Genomic DNA, 18,989 nt, shown 5'->3' with positions numbered 1-18,989 from the left:
TTTACAATTTTATACAGATTTACATTGAAAAAACAACGGCTAAAAATCGGCAAATCACTCTGCTGTTGACTCCGTTAAAATTCAAATTTACTTTTCTTTATACAATTCTTGCCCACGACTTTGGTTTTACTCAGGATCAAGCTAAGGATTAAATCTGTATTCAAGCTTGAAATGCTGGCACGCCCATGACTTGTTGAAACGAGAATTCAAAACCAGAGAGGTTGGAATTTACTTTTTGACTGTTTAGTTCTCACTACACTGATCTGCTCTGGTGATTTTTCTGATACACGTTTCGACAATTGTCGAGTTGTTGAGTTTTGCAGCAAAGTCTGTCAGCCGTGAACATTCAAACATTTTCAGCTGTCTGGAAGGGTGGATCACTGGTAGACATCATTTATTGGCAGAAGTCAAAAATAATGAATTTCACGATCATTGTCCTAATATAATGTAAGGGGTTGGGCCAAAACCAAATAAATATCATCTTCAATAGTCTTTTTTCTACTCCTGTAAATAAAGTCAAACGGTTTGCATATTTAAAAATTTGGTTAATGTGTAATAAAAACCTTAACATAAGATACCTATGATCCCCATGAAGTTAGCTGTTTAACTATATACTAAAACTGCTAGATGTAGCTTTGAAAATATTGTCTAGTAATCAAATGTTTTGAATGGTCATTTGAGCAATGGTATCTCTCGTCTCTACCACAACTGTGAAATTCATGACCCCAGAATTCAAGATATGCTCTGCATATTAAGGCATGTCAGCTTTTTTGAGAAAAGTTTGCTAAGAACCTCTTATATCAAATTTGTAAATTACAATTCAATCTTTATAACTTTTGTGTAAGCTGACATTTTCTTTTCAACACTCCATTTGCAAGATAATGATAAAAATTATGAAATTTTGACTTATGAGTGTTTAATCAGTGCTCTAGTTGTTATTTAATTCTCTGCATAATATAGTTTTTCTGTACAATAAGAAGGTGATCTCTATCTCTGTGACTTTGTCTCCTCTCTTCACAATGCTTAATCAGTCGGTGCCCTTCACGAATCCCAAGTCTGTCCAACACTTGGTTAGCAATATCTGGTATCAATGGTTGTAACAGAATTGAGCACACTCGCAATGTTTCCATGTTCAGATGTAGTAAACAACGCACATGACTCTCATTGATTGGATCCTTACACAGTTGCCATGGTTCATGATCATTAAACAGTTTATTACTCCATCTGAGGTATTCAAAAATGGCTTCTGATACTTTGTGACACAAGAATCCTTTGTAATGATTATTACATATTTCTGAAAGGAATAAAAAAACATACATATAAGAACATACAAGAAAAGAGACCATTTATTTGAAACAGTAACTTTCAAAATGCCCATTCCTTAATTTTACAAATTGGACCCTCTTTATAATTCACTGTATATACTTCAAATAAAATATGTTTTTTACATTGAAAGAAAATGAAGTGCAAATGAATACATAAAATAGTGTTTTTAAAAATACCTATTAAATCTGATAGGCTATTAAACATATCCCTTTCTTCCTCTGTGAAAAATGACTGGAAAGCCTCTCCATCAAAGGCGGGGAATATGGCCTGTTTGTTTATGGATTTTGATGAAGTTCTGGACAGGAGATTTAGGTATGTATTCACAATCTCTGCATTTATAATGTCTTTAGCAACATCATCATTATAGTCTACAACAAAGTCAATATTATTATAGTGTACAACAAAGTAAATATCATTATAGTCTACAACAAAGTCAATATTATTAGTCTACAACAAAGTTAATATTATTATAGTCTACAACAAAGTCAATGTTATAGTCTACAACAAAGTCAATAATATTATAGTCTACAACAAAGTCAATATCATTATAGAGTACAACAAAGTCAATATCATTAAAGTTTACAACAAAGTCAATATTATTATATGCTACAACAAAGTTAATATTATTATAGTCTACAACAAAGTAAATATTATTATATAGTCTACAACAGTCAATATTATCATAAGCTACAACAAAGTCAATATCACTTAAAGACACCAAATCTTGCATTTCAATTCCCTCAAAACAAAAGAGCTATATGCATCTACATGTAAGATACTTAGTGGCTATTGTACCAGAGTTGATACAGAAATTCGGTAACAGTAATGCTACTACTGATATTGGTATAACCATCTCCATAATTGCTACCGTACATCCAAATGTGATATAAAATTTGAAATTTCAGTAACGGCATTAACACAAGAAGATGTTACATTTATTACACTTACTACAATTAGTGAAAACTGTCCCAGATCTAAGCAGAAAGTATCGGAATCCTGTCTCTGTCAATCTATTCATACGCTCCTCTGGATCCACCACATTGCCCCTGCTTTTTGACATCTGAACAAGAAATATTGAATTAGACTACCATCAATAATAATTGTACATTTCTAGTGTCTTTTCAAAATAATTACAGCAAGGACGTTAACTACATACTCAATAAATAAATGCATTGCAATTAATGGCATGATGTGAAAAAAAAATATTTGATACTGTACATGTATTATCAAAAGTGTACATGTATTATCAAAAGTAGAAATCATGTTGAACAAACATTTTTAACTTTTCTGTGCTAATTTATTAATGTCATTTAGTTCACTCACACATTTGTATCTCAATGCCAATGTAAACTAGAACTGTCCAAAAGGGACAAATACCCCCCGCTGGGTTTTTTTCAGAGAAGGTACCAAATCACTAATGTTTTCTAGATGTGAGAGGTGTTCACAATTTGCTTAAACATTTAGAGTGAAAATTTAATTACTCATTATATTATTTTTAATGAATGAAACTAAGGTGCAGCCTAATAAAACATCAATGCTAGTAATTACAGTGTTTTTTAATTACATTGAAAAAATAGTTTGCAACTATCTGTCATCTTTGTGAGACATGACACTCTGCAAATTGATTGTTGAAAAAAAAAAATATCATAATTAATTATACAAAATCAAATTGATCTTAATACCTTTATATCAAACTCATTTTGAAAAATAAAAGGCTGGTTCCGGTAACTATGTATTTTGACAGACATAAATTACAATTAAGAGACTTAGACGACAGAGATCTTTATTTCTTTCTGCCCAATTCCCAGGAGATATAAATAAGACTTGCTTGATCAGAGATGCCCTAACAGCTTCCCACACTGAACTCATTAATTAATCTTTAACTGGATGCATGTCCACTCATTACTCCAAAGGGACAAATGGATTTACACTATCTGCTGTGTAATGTAAAGACTGTTTTTAATACTTGTGATTTTTTTTTTAGTTCTAATGAGTAGTTTTAAGCTGTAGTTCACATTTTTGTACAGATGTTCTAGATTCTATGTCTCAAACCTTAGACATGAACCCGAAATGACCAAGTCAATAAAAATGAAAAAAAAAACACCTGTAAAATGCAGAAAAATTATCAAATAATGTTGAAAATACCAGGAGGACATCTTCATATGGTAAATAATAAGTGTACAAATTTTCATACAAATCTATGCAATAGTCTCTGGGAACAGATCCGGACAAAACCACATAATAAAAATGAAAAAAAACACCTGTAAAATGCAAAAAAATTATCCAATCATGATGAAAATACCAGGTGCACACCTTCATATGGCAAAGAATAAGTATACAAATTTTCAGACAAATCCTTGCAACAGTTTCCAAGAAATGGTCTGGACAAAATCTCGTCTACAGACAGACGGACAGACAGACAGACGGACAAGCTGATTCCAATATACCCCCCTAAACTTCGTTTGCGGGGGGTATAAAAAGATTTTGTTTAGGCCATATAAATTTAAATTTTAGATTCTCATCCTAATTTGTTTAAAAATAGAGGTGGGTGAGCGGATTTCATTTTTTTTGTCTTGAAAATATCTACATAACCTTCTTATATAAAATTCTCACACTGCTAATGCCAATATGGATAGATTTTACTGTTTATTTTTACAAATTACTACAGAAGAATCTACACCTTGTATCCATCAACAGTCCAGTGAGCATGACAAACAATCTGTTTTGGTAAATCTAAATCTGCACCTAACAAGAAAGCTGGCCAATAAATAGCATGGAACCTGGAAGGTACAAGAAAATATATGTATGGCATTTTATATAAACCTGAACATCAACATAGGTAATTAGAGATTACATAGCTTACCCCAACGAATGTTGTATTTAAGCAAGGCCTTGCTACACTAAACAAATGTGGTAGTGTGCATCTGTATATGCAATATTTATGCAAATTTGGCCTGGGTAGAATTTTTATTTACTTGGGAATGAACTCACTCAAAAAACTTTCTCTATTCAATCATCCAGAAAATTCAAGTAAAATTCAGCATCCAAACTAAGTCTGGTAGTGTGCATATCTAAATGCACCATCCATGCAAGTGTTTTGAGGTAGAGGTTAGAGTAACCTGGGAATGAGCCTCTTTAAAAAACTTAAATCTGGTCACTCATCCCAAAAATAATAGGTCAAATCCAGGATCAAGGCAAGCCTGGTAGTTTTCACCCCTAGTTTAATCATCCATTCAAGTTTGTGGAATTTGGGTTATAGTTACTTGGGAATGGTTGTGCTCCAAAATCTTTCACCTGGTCACTCATCCAATCAGGTAGGTCAGATCCAGCATCCAAACAAGTCTAGTAGTGTGCATTTCTAGATTATCTTCCATGCAAATATGGTCCACGTAGGGCTTATAGATACTTTAGAATGAACCTGGACCAAAAACTTTAACCTGGTTATTCATCTGGAAAAGCATCATAAGCAAGTCTGGTAGTCTGAATCCCAAGAAGCATCATCCATGCAGGTTTCCTCCAGGTAGAGCTTAAAGTACACTGGAATGAATCTGCTCCAAAAGCTTTAACCTGGTCACTCAATCATCCAGAAAATATAGGTCAAACCCAGCATCTGGAGCCAGTAAGGTTGAGTGCATCTCTAGATGCAATATGAAATATATGGAGATAACGAACAGTATTCAAGCTCAAAAGTCCATTAAACAATACAAAATAGGAGCAGAGCAAACAAGGACCTCCAAACATCAGAGGTGCAAGTCTGGTCAACATAGGGCTTATAGTTACTTAAAGATGAACCTGCTCCAAAAAACTTTAACAAGGTCAACATGGATCCAACACCTGAAGCAAGTATCCAGTATCTGATGCAAGTCTGGTACTGTGCATCCCTAGATGTATCATCCATGCAAGTTTGGAAAACCTAGGACTTATAGTTACTTGGAATGAGAGCAGCTACAAAAACTTTAATCTGCTCCAAAAACTTAAACCTGGTCATTTATATGGAATATATTGGCTGAAAATGCAGCATCTAAAACCCAAGGTACAGTGAACGCAGTACAGTTAAGGTGCGCAATGGAAATATCAGCAATTTTTGTGATTGAAAATATATTCTTAATCAGGGTGGCAATTCTTTTCAGTACTTTATTGATATCCGACAAATGTAATTATGGTTAATAACTACATACTGAGGACGATAAGATTTTATATTTAGACTTGTCACGTGATGCGGCAGTCACGTGATATAGCACATATACTTGCAGTATTGAGGTCACCTATAAATTTCACAAGTGCAAGGGCATAATCAATTTAAAATTCTAAATTTAGAGTATAAATATTTTCAAAACGCATCGTAGTTTCTGAAAAGCACTGCGATCCTCTATAGATTCTGCTATTTCATTGTTAAAATCAAATTTATATGACCACATTCTGTATTTTTTGCTGGTCAACGGCATTAAATATAGATATAATTAATTCATTTTCAAGATTTCACCAGGATTGCAGCACTTTTCAGACTAGAATTTATATGTATAAGCTTCCTGTGATCCATTGAGTGTATGCCCTTGCACTAGATTGATTTATTAAGACCCTTACATTACCCTATGATGTACTTGCATACAAATATATGGCAGTATCAATTAAATAGGAAATTTACGAAATATATATGAATAAAATCATAAAGAAGACATTGCATCCAAGTCAATGGCCTCTTCAATATCTTTAAATAATATTTTATTTAATTATAGGATACATTTTTTGTTGTGAAAATATTTCTTGATCCGCCACTTACTGCATACAAACTGCGTCAGGTTTTACGAAATGACGTCACATCGACAAGTGCAACGCAATCAGTAACTTGTTTATACCTTGCTATGTGGCATTTAACTAAAGCCAAAACAGCATGTTAAAGTAAGTTTAGATGTAGTCTGATGGTTTCCTATAGTTTAAAATAGCAAATCATTTCATTTTGTAGGATTTTTAAGAATTGTTGGTTTTGTATGATGTCATAGTTAACATTTCCCGTACAAATTAGGCTCCGCCCCCTTTTTGTAGCCTTAACTGTGCTGCGAAGAAAACAAGATGTGTCATCCATGCATCACTAATTAACAAAGTACATGGAAGTACGTGGAAAGAAATTTGCTCCAAAAACTTTAACCTGGGACTCTGATGCAAATGGTATTACATAAGCTCCCCTCTTCATTGAGGTGAGCTACAAATTGTTTCAGAAAGTAAGATTAAAATATTTAAGTTAGCTTATGAAGTATAAAGTGTTTTGAGAATAAAACACAAAATCACAACAGATAAGGACATCTCAGTACATGTACTTTTTAAAGTGCACCAGCCATAATAAAATTGTACTATACAGGAATTCCTACTTGAGTATATCCTGGCCTACTATCTGGATATCTGGTGGCCAGTTCTGTAGGTGACCAGGGTATCCTGCTACTGTTAAGTAGTTCATCAAGGCATCTAGCCACACATAAATCTAAAAATAAAACCAAAAGAAACACTCAACAGGAAAATATACTGTCAGTAAGAACACATTTTTAGAGATATCTACATTCATGTGCAGGTATGTCTCGTGAAATCTTTACTCTCCAATGCAAGCAGTTCTTTTCTGCTAATTGCTATTCAAGCATTATTGTTTAAATGAAAAATGTAATAAAATTCACATTTCCTTACATGAATGCATGCAGTGAATAACCAAATTCAAATTTAATCAAGAGCAAAAAACATCAAATGAAAATAAGCAAAGATAGAAAAATCTGCCAGCTACAATAAATACAACTAGAGTGTTCCAAGGAATGCATGTGTTGCCTGTTATAGCATCATTAAAGAAATAAATAAAATGAAAAGGTGATCATATATTTTTTTAAACATTATATTAGCATTAGAGCAAAGAAAAAAAATATCCACAGATAGCAAGACAGTGATAAATAATATTTATCAAAAAAGTTACAATCAATATAAATTCAAGTTAAATTGAATAATTAATTGAATTTATTAAAAATAAACATTCAACCATAGAAGTTTTTTACAACAATCCCAAAGATTTACAAGCCCAAGTCAGTATATACTGATCCTGAACTAACAGAATAATCGGAACATCACAAAGGATGGGCTTTTTCATCAAGTCGAGACAACATCAGCCTTTTCTGCCAAGTTGAGAAAAATTTTTTTTAAAAATTTGATTAATACATGTTAAATTCACCAATTCCCAAGATTCATGATCTCAAGTCAGAATACCAATTCCATTTTATTCTTTAAAGACAACTAATGGAGCAATCATAAAATCACATTTTTTCCCATCAAGAACATCACTTGACCTTTTCTGTCAAGTCAAGAAAAACTGGCATTTATCTAAAAGGCCAAATGATTTAGGATTGCTAACAGAATACATTTAATTTTAGTTTGTGTGGTAAAAAAAATTAATACATTTGAAAGAAAATGTCAGTAGGTTAAAAATATGTTTATAAATGCTAGTTAACAAAGCCACATTTCTCAAAATTCATAAAACATAACAACAATTCAGAGTATTCTTGAAAAAAGGCCAAAGGTCAAGGTCAGGTAGACTGTAAGGCTTATGACAAGCAGTCCATTTGCCAAATAGCACAAACTTACCTCTAAAAAGTCAAAGAATAGGTGTGTATCAGCACTACGCTGTATTTTGAAAATAGGTCAAAGGTTATATTCAAAGGTCACGAGGTCGGTAACCCTCGCATATATGAGCCAAATGTCAAACCCCTAACTCTAACAGTTATCAAGACATAAGGTGTGAAAGAAGGACAGAGAGACAAACAGATGCTTGGCAAAGTGATCCCTAAGTGTCGCTCTCCTCTGCATGTGACACAAAATGTGGGTCAATTTGTCAGCAATTTCAATATCAGATTCCAAAGTAGGAGGAAATTCCAAGGCAGATTTTATTTCTCACAGTCTGAAAGAACTCCATTGGGAATGCAATCACGTTAACTCTATTTCCACACTTTTTTCAAAAACTTACTGTTTGTGAGGAATCCCCTGGAACAGGAATTCCCCAGGACAGTCTGGAGCTGCTACGAGACACGGACAAGTCCTGTAAATTCCTCAGAGCTAAGTCTACCTGAGATCTCTTCTCCTCTGGATATACCACTGGGGAGAAACATAGCACACAATAATGATGTCAATCATATATCACTGGGGAGAAACATAGCACACAATAATGATGTCAATCATATAGGTTTTTGGATATATCACTGGGGAGAAACATAGCACACAATAATGAAGTCAATCATATAGGTTTTTGGATATATCACTGGGGAGAAACATAGCACACAATAATGAAGTCAATCATATATGCTTCTGCTCAAATAATTATATACAGTCAAACCTTATCTTGAACTCAACTCAATTGGACCATGTAAAAACTTTGAGATATCTGAGGAATGGAGATATTGATGATCAAATACATAACAACAAGAGGTCTAAACCTGAGTGACTCAGGCAACCAAACAAGTAATTGGGACTTTCAAATCACTTTGATATATTCTTGATATTTTAGATATCATTGTTTGAGATATCAAAGTTTAACTGTATATCATTTAATAATATACATATCCAGCCATTATGATTCATAGAGTTACCAGGCTATGTTCATTACTAATTTTATGAATTAATGTGGGTACCTCCAGTGTTGAGCCATTTAATCAGCTGTGCCTTGAAGCTGGTCAGTCTAAACATGTAGTTTTCCTCAGACATCCACACCACTGGCTGTCCACTGCTGACCGACACCTGTCATTGAGAACCACTTACATGTAAGCACAAGAGGATTATTAAATAGAATTACTGAATAACATTTTGCAGCTTCTTTTTTTTTAATCAGATGTTGATACCACAACTTATAATCTACAAGAAAAAAAAAGGAAAGAAAACTAAGTTTTTTTTTTTAAAAAACAAAAAACAAAACAAAACAATAAATAATTAAAAATTTTCAAAATGTAAGGGTCAGAACTATGGTGATCGAGAATGAGTCCAGCATGAAACTCAAAACTTGATCTGTAAGTCATTATTATAAGAATGCATAGTAAAAATCAATCGATTACCTACAAGCACAGCAAAAAAAAAATGTAATGACAACAGTAAATAATTAGAATATTTTTTAGTTCAAGGGGAATAACTTTCTTGTAAAAATGAAACTGAAAGTCATCAATATCAAAATCTTCTCTTTTAATATCTACAAGCACAGCCAAAAAAAATAAGTCCAGAAAACAGTTAATACATGTAATTAAAAAATTTCAAAGTCTAAGGGCAATAACTTTCAGGAAAATGAGTCAATCAGTAAGTCTGAAAACTTTGAACATCAGCAAAATGTAATAATATGATAAGGTGTGCAATGATAAACATTAACTATGTATTCTCATCATTTTACAGAAGTACGCCAGTCTTGTTCTTACCTTCTGGATTTCCCCCGACTCCTTTTTTTGATCACAGACCTCGTCTTCACTAAGAAATTCCTCGTCTGATATTGAGTACCAGCCCTCATACTTCCCCTTATAGATATAGCCTTTCTTTACTAGTGTTGTCTACAAAATCAGTTATTCTTCTTCTTTAACAATGTATTTGGTAAGCATAAAAAAAAACCTATTTTGTAAATACTGTTTATAAAACTTTTGATTGTATTTTGAAATGGGTCAAAGCTTGTATCTTGTTATTAATCCAAATGTGATTATTGTGCCCTTGTAGTCTAAGATTTTTGGGCATATAGCATTTGCTCTGTCCATCCTTCTATCTGTTTGTCTGCAGAAACATTAACCTTGTCCATAACTTTTGATCTTCTGGAGCTAGGGCTTTAATGTTTTACAGGTGTTTTCCTTTAACCCCAGGTTGGGGCGGAAGTGGGTATCCTTATAAAAGTGAATTTCTTTGTGCTTTCTATGTTAATATTTCTTCATTTGGGGCAGTTATGTAGTGTAGGACAATGCCTCGAGTATTCCATCGGCATCGAAAGCTAGTTTTTTTTACTTGCCTAGATGGCCAAGCTGTTTAGTGTGCTGTTCCTGTACTGCTAGGAGACAGATTCCGTAAGTTGAGAGTTCAATCCCAGGTTGGGGTGGAAGTGGGTATATTTATAAAAGTAAATTTCTTTGTGCTTCCTATATATATATATATATATATATATATATATATATATATATATATATATATATATATATATATATATCTCCATTTATAAGAGTTAGCCAAAATTTAAAAAAAATCTCCATGTCTGTTTATGGAATGAAACCAGTGAAATAAATCAAATAAAACTTTATCTAATTTTTTTATTGATCTTCTTTTCTCTCTCCTTTCAATGAATTTTAGCCATCTCAGCTATTTCAACATGATGATTTGACACGACATAATTCTAACCATAGGAGGCTTCAAAATGACAGCAACTAGCAGTTTCAAACTTACCTATGAGTTCATGAAGCTTTTTGCAGTCTATGTGAAAGTCAAAAATTTTTACAGGACATAAGGTCTGGTAAAAATATATATTTTATCAGACCACGCATTTACTTACCAGACCGACCTTGTTCTTTAAAATTCAATCCTACATCAGTATGATACAGAGATTGAAAAAAGGGGGGGGGGGTAATCTCACTGTTAAATTGAACCTCAAATAGATCAAGATTTGAGATTATGAAATGATCAAGCTTATTATTAATAATTTTCCTGTTTAAAAGGTAGCATACAATTCCATACAATTTTCTCTTTTTCTGGCTAATTGACACATACAATCAAATTACACATTGTCAAAGATTTTTTTTTTAAACTGTAAAATGCACTTTAAAATTTCTTTCCTGAAGTATCTCATTAGGGTTATTCTTGTTTAATAATGAAAATAATTTCCCCCAACCGAATCTATGTATGAGTTATCTCTAGATCTAATTTCCATGACAGAGGAAATTTGAATTGGAAATAAACGATCATGACAGGATTGTTATAGATTAAAATTACTGCTAAATTGATCAAATAAATGGATCGAATAAAGGATGTGTGTGGAAAATAAAACCATATGTACGAGGGGCATTTCAAAAGTTCTGGCAACTGGTGTGTGGTAAATTAATGAGCGTCATTATCATAAATTAAATTATATCAATCCCTCAAAATAGTCTCCGTTGACCTGGACACACTTTTTCAGTCTTGAAATCCATGTGGAAAATGCTGCCCTATAGTCCTCTATCGGTATACGCTTCATACACTGGAATACGGCACTTCCGACTGCATGACGACTTTCAAATCGCCGTCCTCGGCGGGCTTCTTTGATAACGGCATTCAACCAAAAATCGCATGGAGCTAGGTCAGGACTATAGGGTGGATGTGGTAAAACGGCAATACCATTTTCCTTTAAATATTTGGTTACTACCTCTGATCTATGGGCAGGTGCGTTGTCATAGAGGAGCTTTATTCCTCTAGTACTGGTTGTTGGTCTGAGACGAGACATGATCTGCATAAAATTGACCAGTAACACTGCTGTGTTCTGGAACCAGAACTTGAGCAACAGAGCCTTTAGAATAAAAAAATAAGGCATACATTACTCTCTGGACAGACCGGTTTCTGCGTGCAATTTGAGGCCTTGTATCATTTTCACTGATCCAAACTTTATTATTGAGCTTAGTTTCCGGTTAAAAAAAATATATCCATGTTTCATCACCAGTTACAATCTCATTTATTCGCCTTTGGTCACAATCTTCATAAATTGTTGGTAACTGTGAAGCCATTTCTACTCGGATGCGCAAGCCTTTTGCTCTTCCGAGAGAAGATGCGGAACCCATCTAGCACAGACTTTCCTAAGCTTTAAGTTTTCCTTTAAAATATGAAAAACTGCTGACGAATTAATGTTAGTTAAGTCTGCTATTTCCTCAATATATCTAGCATCATCAGCTATCGTATTTTGAACAGAGACGATTTCTTTTTCGCCATATGCACAAACTGGACGCCCCGAACGGGGGTCATCTTCAATTGATTTTCTACCCTCTTTAAATTGAACTACCCATCTTGCTATTGCTTGATATGAAAGAGCATGCTCTCTATATACTACATCTAAATCGGCTTTTATTTCTGTTGCCGTAAAGTCAAGCAATGAGCAAATTTTGCAATACGCTCTTTGCTCAACAAAAAAATTGTTCTCCTTATCAGTCATTTTTACGCCCAGTATACAGAGTATACCTAATTATGACGTCATTTTAGCAGACCTATACGTCATTTTGAATGTAAAATGACGTCACTACTAATGCATATTTGCCTAAGCTTTACAGTGGTATCAGAGTCATTTTAATCTGTAATGTAGTTAAAATTTTTTATACCAGTTGCCAGAACTTTTGAAATGCCCCTCATACATATTAATTCAGATTTTTAGGCCTTAATTTTCATCGGACAATCTGTCCTGTATTATGAATTTTTTACCGACCTGAACCAAATTTTACTGGTAAAAACCGACGGTCCAGTGACTTTCGCATAGACTGTTTTTGAGTGTTTTTATCTTACTTACCCATAAATTTTCAACAGCTTTTGTGTGTGTTTCATCTGTTGTTCTGATGAAATAGCTGTATGATACACCTGACCTGTCAAACAGTGTCTGAAATAACAGTATTACAACATAAAAAGTTCCTGTTATTCTTAAAATCTACTTATCATGAAGTTTGCTTTTCAATATGACAAAAGTACAAGTAAAAAATATGAAGATCAACATAAACCACAGGACAAATTTTGTAATGTTAATGTACTGAATTTGTCCACATACTTGAATTCTTTTTTTTTTCCAAATGTCCAATAACTTTTTAAAAATTTTTTAAAGAATAAATGAGGCAAATCTTACATTATTTCATTTTAAGCTTCCGCACTTAGAATCACAGCACTACATGTAACATAATTATTACCAAAGTTCTTTGTCACCAACATCCATGGGGTTACTCTCATAAAATGCAATTAAATAATGATTATTCTTGCAGATGTTGATTGGTGAATTCTGTACCTTAAATTTGGCAGATATTTCATCACAGTACAACTCTGGACTTTTATTGTGTTTAGCAGCAGAGGTCTGAATCTGGAATCATACAATAATATGTTGTGCTAAATTTATAATAAATTCATTTAAAAAAAATCTTTGCTTAATAAACGCTCCATAAATAAAATTATAAATATGGCATATCTTTAATTGAACATTCAAACCTTCAGTCCATGTTCATCAGTTCCAGTTGAAAATATAACTTCCTTCCCATGGAGTGTGTGAAACCTGGCAACTGCATCTGCCAGCAAAGCTGTATAAAGGTGTCCAATATGTGGCGCTGTAAAAAAAAAAAAAACCATATCCAGTATACTACATATACACAGGGTTTGAAGCTGTATTGTATATAGATTCAAACAGAATCATCTGATATATATTTGGCATATATTTCAAAACAGAAACACAAAAATACCAGCGTTAACATAAAAGATAGGTGTCGTTATGTACACCTTCTCTTTTCCAACAGGTTGCAGGTGTGTGCAATATGATTTCGTAAAAGGAAAAAGTCTATATCTATTTGAAAATATCTGCAGCCATTCCACTCCAATTCTATTCAGACGCATCCGTTTTCGCATAAAACACATTCTACTCCATGTTCGTGTGATTCTTCTCAAGGGCGCAGACATCTTTGATCAAAATTATTTGAATGTCGATCCCGATATCGTGTGAGCCACACTGTCCTGTGGACCCGGTGAGACACAATTAGATTATCCTAACTATCCATTTACCGTGACAGGAAGGATGCATAATTTTTAAAGCAAAGCTGCCTGGCTAGAAAAATATAAAACATTCAAAACCTCCGGAAGTTAAAGGTTTGAACTATAGGCCCCTACAGGTCTTAGGAATTAACAAAATTAATTAACAAACACTGTATAAAGCCAATGTGATGAATTTAAAGGCTTTGCCTGTTTCCCAAACCTTTTCATTTATGTGAAAGAAATAACAGGATTTAAATCAATTTAAAAATCACCTGTAGAAAATATATGCTGAAACCTTAGTTTAGTATCCAAACAAACTGAACACTAGAAATTAAACATGAAGAAGAAGAGGCTGAAAGATTTGTAAAACATTCTTGAAGATTTTTAAACAAACAATCATAGTCATTATAGAACATTTAATCTATTTAAGCAATAGCAAACTTATGCATTGATGGAGCATATCCAACGTGATCCAAAGTTCTGAGAAACGATGAAAACTGTACATGTAGCATGTCGTCTGAAAGAGAAGACGAAACTACTAATGCAGAGAAAATTCCTTATTTATTCCGCATTTTGTTTTAAAATATAGATTACGTATACGGATTGATCCCCAAAAATTACGCTTCCGTGCTGGTTGTGCTCCGAATTTTTATTTTTTTTATTTATGTCGTATTAATACTTTAGCAATGATATATAGGAATATACTTAAAACCATATTACCTCGATATATAGATATTCAGAATGACATTTATGCATGATACATGCTGAAAAAGTAGATATTAGCGTAACAATAAAAAATCATATTCATTTATTAGTTATCAAAAGTTCATTAGAAAATAAAACCAATGTATTGAAAACAATAAATTACGGACGAAGAGCCCAAATTACGATGAGAAACAATTTTAATTTACTGAAAACTGCAGAACATAGTTAACACCTCTTCTGATGTAAATACTCGATAGGATCCACCACTGCCTTCTCTCTGGTGAACAAAACTCAGAAGTCACGTGATTCTTATGTCATTATTTAGAGAACTTGAACAAAGCCAACAGGAGTAGTTTAGTGAGCTGAAAAGGTAAGACATTAAGCAAATTTATTTGAACATCCGGGAAAATGTAAGAAAATTTAGATAATTTCAGTTGTCAATTGTAAAATCTAAACAAAACTAGGAGCCACGTGATTCTTTTCAGTGTCATTAAATCAACCGATCTGCTGGACAGTGAATACCAATAGTACCGTCCATAAACAGACTACCATAATAGTGAAAACGGTGAGTATGCTACATTCTGGTGAGTCAGTTAACGTAATTTACATAATGAGCAAAGATACATACATTGATTTATAAGTTTAATGAGGCTTGAATTTGAAGATGGTTATACAGCATTGTTTTTAATCTTTTTTTTGTTCCGTAAATTGTTCTTTTTGTTCTTGTTTAACCCCCCCCCCCCAAAAAAAAAATTCAAGCAGGAAAAGCATGACTAAAATTAAAACAAAAATTATTTAAGTTCTCACCAATACATATCCTGTATAGTGACTGGGTCAGCCCCTACTAACATTGACAAGATCTGCTGTTCAAATTATATGAGGGGAAAAAATTGGGCAACGTATTAATTACAAAAGTAAAAGAATCAAAGATCCTGGAGAGCTTACGTTTCTGCCATTATAGGATGTTACTCCAAGAAGTTCACCCCTAGGGTCCCTTTTACTTAAAAATCTAAGAAATTATAAAAAGCAGAGTTTAATATATTTGGGATGAGGGATATTAATGTAAGATTTTAGGAAATGCTATACATTGATTTAGAAATAAACTAATAAATTTTTCGGTAATAATCTATATTTTCGGTATTGATTTAAAAAAAAAAGACAATGCAATGGAGATTTTTAGTAATACAAAACAACCGCTTCACATTGTGCTGAACTATTACCAATCATTTATAATGTTAACCAGAATTCGACTCTTTTATAATTTCATTCAAGAAATAACTGTATGGTTGTAAATAAAATGAAAAAAATCTATTAAAGTTTTTATCCTTGACCAAGTATATCTAGACCAGAGAAAACTCCGACGAATATAAAACTTTACAAAAACTCCTTCCAAATAAAATTTTCTGAGGAACTCGAAGCAAACTCCTCATACTTTTCTTCGTAATTTCAGGAATAAAAAATTACAGCAAAACCATGAATACACATCACACAACGACTACTGTTGTGATGGCCAATCCAACACCCCCTGTGGTCATTCAACAAGTGAAAAAAGAAAGGTTTGTCCAATATCAATTTTTCTTATGGGAAAAAAGATGTTTTAATCTAATTAAAAAAAGACCCAAGACAGAGAGAAAGAGAGAGGACGACAGAAGAGAAGTTGAAAAAGATTTGAATTCAAATTTATTTCTTTTGGTAATTTAACAAGTATACATGCATGTATGTGGACTCATTTGTTAGACATGTAGGTGGGTCTGGTGGTATTGTTGATTTGATTTGATTTAATTAATCATATCTTATTTAAACATAATCAATGGGATTGGGCACAACTTTTACCAACTTAGATTGTCCCCTCCAACACAGAGAAAATATAGTTATATAAACGTGATGTACAACCAACGAATGTACAATACAAAAAGTGCTAGGAAATGGGAATGGAAGGGAAAAGAAGTGCAAGGAAATGAATGAAAGTAATAGAATGGTTATGCTTGCTATGCATCAAAATCTTTACGATTTTTAATATATATGTATTCGTGTACAGCTTTAACAATGTTGATGTTATTTTGTAAACTTGCGTCCCCAAACAGAATTGTATCAAGGTCTGATGCTTCTTATTATTTCTTATGGTGTGAAACAATTCTATTCTTATTTCAGTATATAGTTCTACAATACAGGAAGAATTTATTGGTATATCCACAAGAACACTGAGTGTTATCCGAAAGCTTATTTTAAACAGATCTGACTTAAGGAGACTTACATCCTGTCTCATTCTAGTTAAAATTTAGTTTATTTCCTTGTCACCACAAGGTTTCTGATCTCTGTAGGCAAGGCATTTCATAATGATATTGTTCATGGAAAGAATGATTTTTTTAGTAAATTTGTTCTACATTGGGGTATGACAATATTATTACAATAATATCATGGATAGTTTGTGAAATTTCAGGAGGTAATTTAGATTTGATAAATATTCTGGCGCGAGACCATCTTTTTAAACATTAAACATAATTTCCTCTTTTCTCGTCTATAAGCAAGTGTTTCCCATCCTGTTTCAAAATACAGAGAATAACGAGAAGCGTAAATTGGAAGGCCAGTCTCAATACGTGCAGCTTCCAATTAAAGTTTCCCCAGTCTTTCGCTGTCAGTTGCGGAAATGTTCTCCCATACTTCTGACACATATTCGAATAGGTTGAATAATTAACCTTCACTACCCCCACTCCTCCTCCTCCCCCCCCCCCCCCTGATGCTACGTGCTTGAGATGACGTTAAATACGATAGTAATGACAATAGTCTACGTATTTTTTGAATTACTCTCTTAACTTCATACGATTAAACCAGGAAGGTGTTACTTAAAACGCTAGCTTAAATGCAGGTATTGTTTCTTTTATATTTGTAGATTTGCTGACAAAATTGCATTAAACCTCCTCATCACCCTTTTCTTTCCCTTCTGGATATTTGTTTGGTGTTGTATGGTAGGTATACTGATTTAATTCAATGCAAGTATGACCGTGTAAAATTGATTTTTTATACGTTCAGGAAGTTATTATCTTCCTTTTGTTAATTATGTACATATATTTTATTTTTTGAATACTCTCAAAATTACAATTTGTAAAGAAACGTTTGAATGTAGATTAATATTTGAGAAAAGGCTCCACTGCAACAAAGAATGAAAGAAAAAAAACCCATTAAGGTTTATTAGCCCTGTGACAAGGGAGATAACTCACTGGAATAACTATATTCCTTTATAAAATTATCAAGTAAAAGGGCGGTGTCTGTGAAATTTTACCCCGAAAGGTATGTTGAATGTGCATTTTAATTATGAAAGATTTGTTTTGGAATTTGCGTGAAAGCAAATTCTTATTTGGGTACTAGTGAACAGAGGATTGATGTAACTTGAATATTGCTTAAGGAGATTACATAAAGATACCATTAGAAAAATCTAAAGACGACACAGGTAGATTCAGTAGTGCTCGATTAAAGTCCTTAAAGCTGTTAGATCACTTACCCCATTGTCATAAGGTCTGTCTTCACAGTTATAGACGATGTGAATTAGAATATTTAAGATGTTTCTTGTTTTGAATCAGTGTTGACTCGTAAAGAAAAATTAGAATTTACGGAGAAAGCATATCAATGAATTTAATCTTCAGAAACAGCATTTTGTGTGATTTAAACTGAAAGTATATTTGATATCTTTTATTTCTATTGTAGTGTATTTGTGAGAAACAGCAATGACGTCCTTCCTTGACGAAGATGCCACCTGCGACTAACATTTATTATTATACGTTGATCCTGTTCACAAACCAGTTCCGTTATTAATTAGACGTTTTCCTTTGACCTTCATGATGCCCTTATCATTTTGGCAATATTCATACGACTTTATCTGAGTTAAAGAGTGTTTGACTGTTAACTTTTTCGAGATATTGTTGTCCAAAAATCATGATGTACATTTTCAGGATATATCTTTTTGACTGTGTCTTATGGAATCACATTTCTGATTTGAAGTGTTAATAAAAATAACAAGACTAATATATTGTGGAAATTTTGGACTGCACAAAATGTAGTAAGTAATTAAGTACTATCAATTTGTTTATTATGATGAATGTGTAGCATAAGTACACTTAAGGGTTCCTCCACACCCCGTGACTTGTGACGTATACAGAGAAAAATTACTTTTACTTCCGTATCGAATTTTTACTTTTGTATCGAATCCCTGGAAAACTGAGATCTAATACGTTATAAACATCACATTTTAG

The 18,989-nt window shown here is 33.0% G+C and overlaps 1 protein-coding gene and 1 long non-coding RNA gene across 2 annotated transcripts; one reads left to right on the top strand and one right to left on the bottom strand.

Annotated features, from left to right (window-relative positions):
* Positions 1-914: 914 nt before the first annotated feature.
* Positions 915-13,910, bottom strand: LOC133181196 (methionine--tRNA ligase, mitochondrial-like). Its single transcript, XM_061315733.1, has 12 exons — positions 13,752-13,910; positions 13,504-13,619; positions 13,307-13,378; positions 12,824-12,910; positions 9,747-9,875; positions 8,979-9,084; positions 8,318-8,445; positions 6,693-6,802; positions 4,007-4,106; positions 2,275-2,386; positions 1,503-1,694; positions 915-1,294 (listed from the first exon to the last, which is right to left on the bottom strand). The coding sequence occupies exons 1-12, from the start codon at positions 13,900-13,902 to the stop codon at positions 936-938; spliced, it is 1,662 nt and encodes a 553-aa protein (XP_061171717.1). The 5' UTR covers positions 13,903-13,910; the 3' UTR covers positions 915-935.
* A 1,160-nt stretch (positions 13,911-15,070) lies between these two features.
* Positions 15,071-18,762, top strand: LOC133181195 (uncharacterized). Its single transcript, XR_009720436.1, has 5 exons — positions 15,071-15,112; positions 15,228-15,307; positions 16,193-16,298; positions 17,633-17,708; positions 18,445-18,762. It is a non-coding gene; the product is annotated as an uncharacterized LOC133181195 (long non-coding RNA).
* The last annotated feature ends 227 nt before the right edge of the window (positions 18,763-18,989 follow it).

Source organism: Saccostrea echinata, unplaced genomic scaffold (genome assembly GCF_033153115.1).
Source record: "Saccostrea echinata isolate AGI-Se365-2 ecotype Australia unplaced genomic scaffold, CSIRO_AGI_Sech_v1 ptg000008l, whole genome shotgun sequence".
Lineage (NCBI taxonomy): Eukaryota > Metazoa > Mollusca > Bivalvia > Ostreida > Ostreidae > Saccostrea > Saccostrea echinata.
This window is presented reverse-complemented; position numbering and strand designations above follow the sequence as displayed.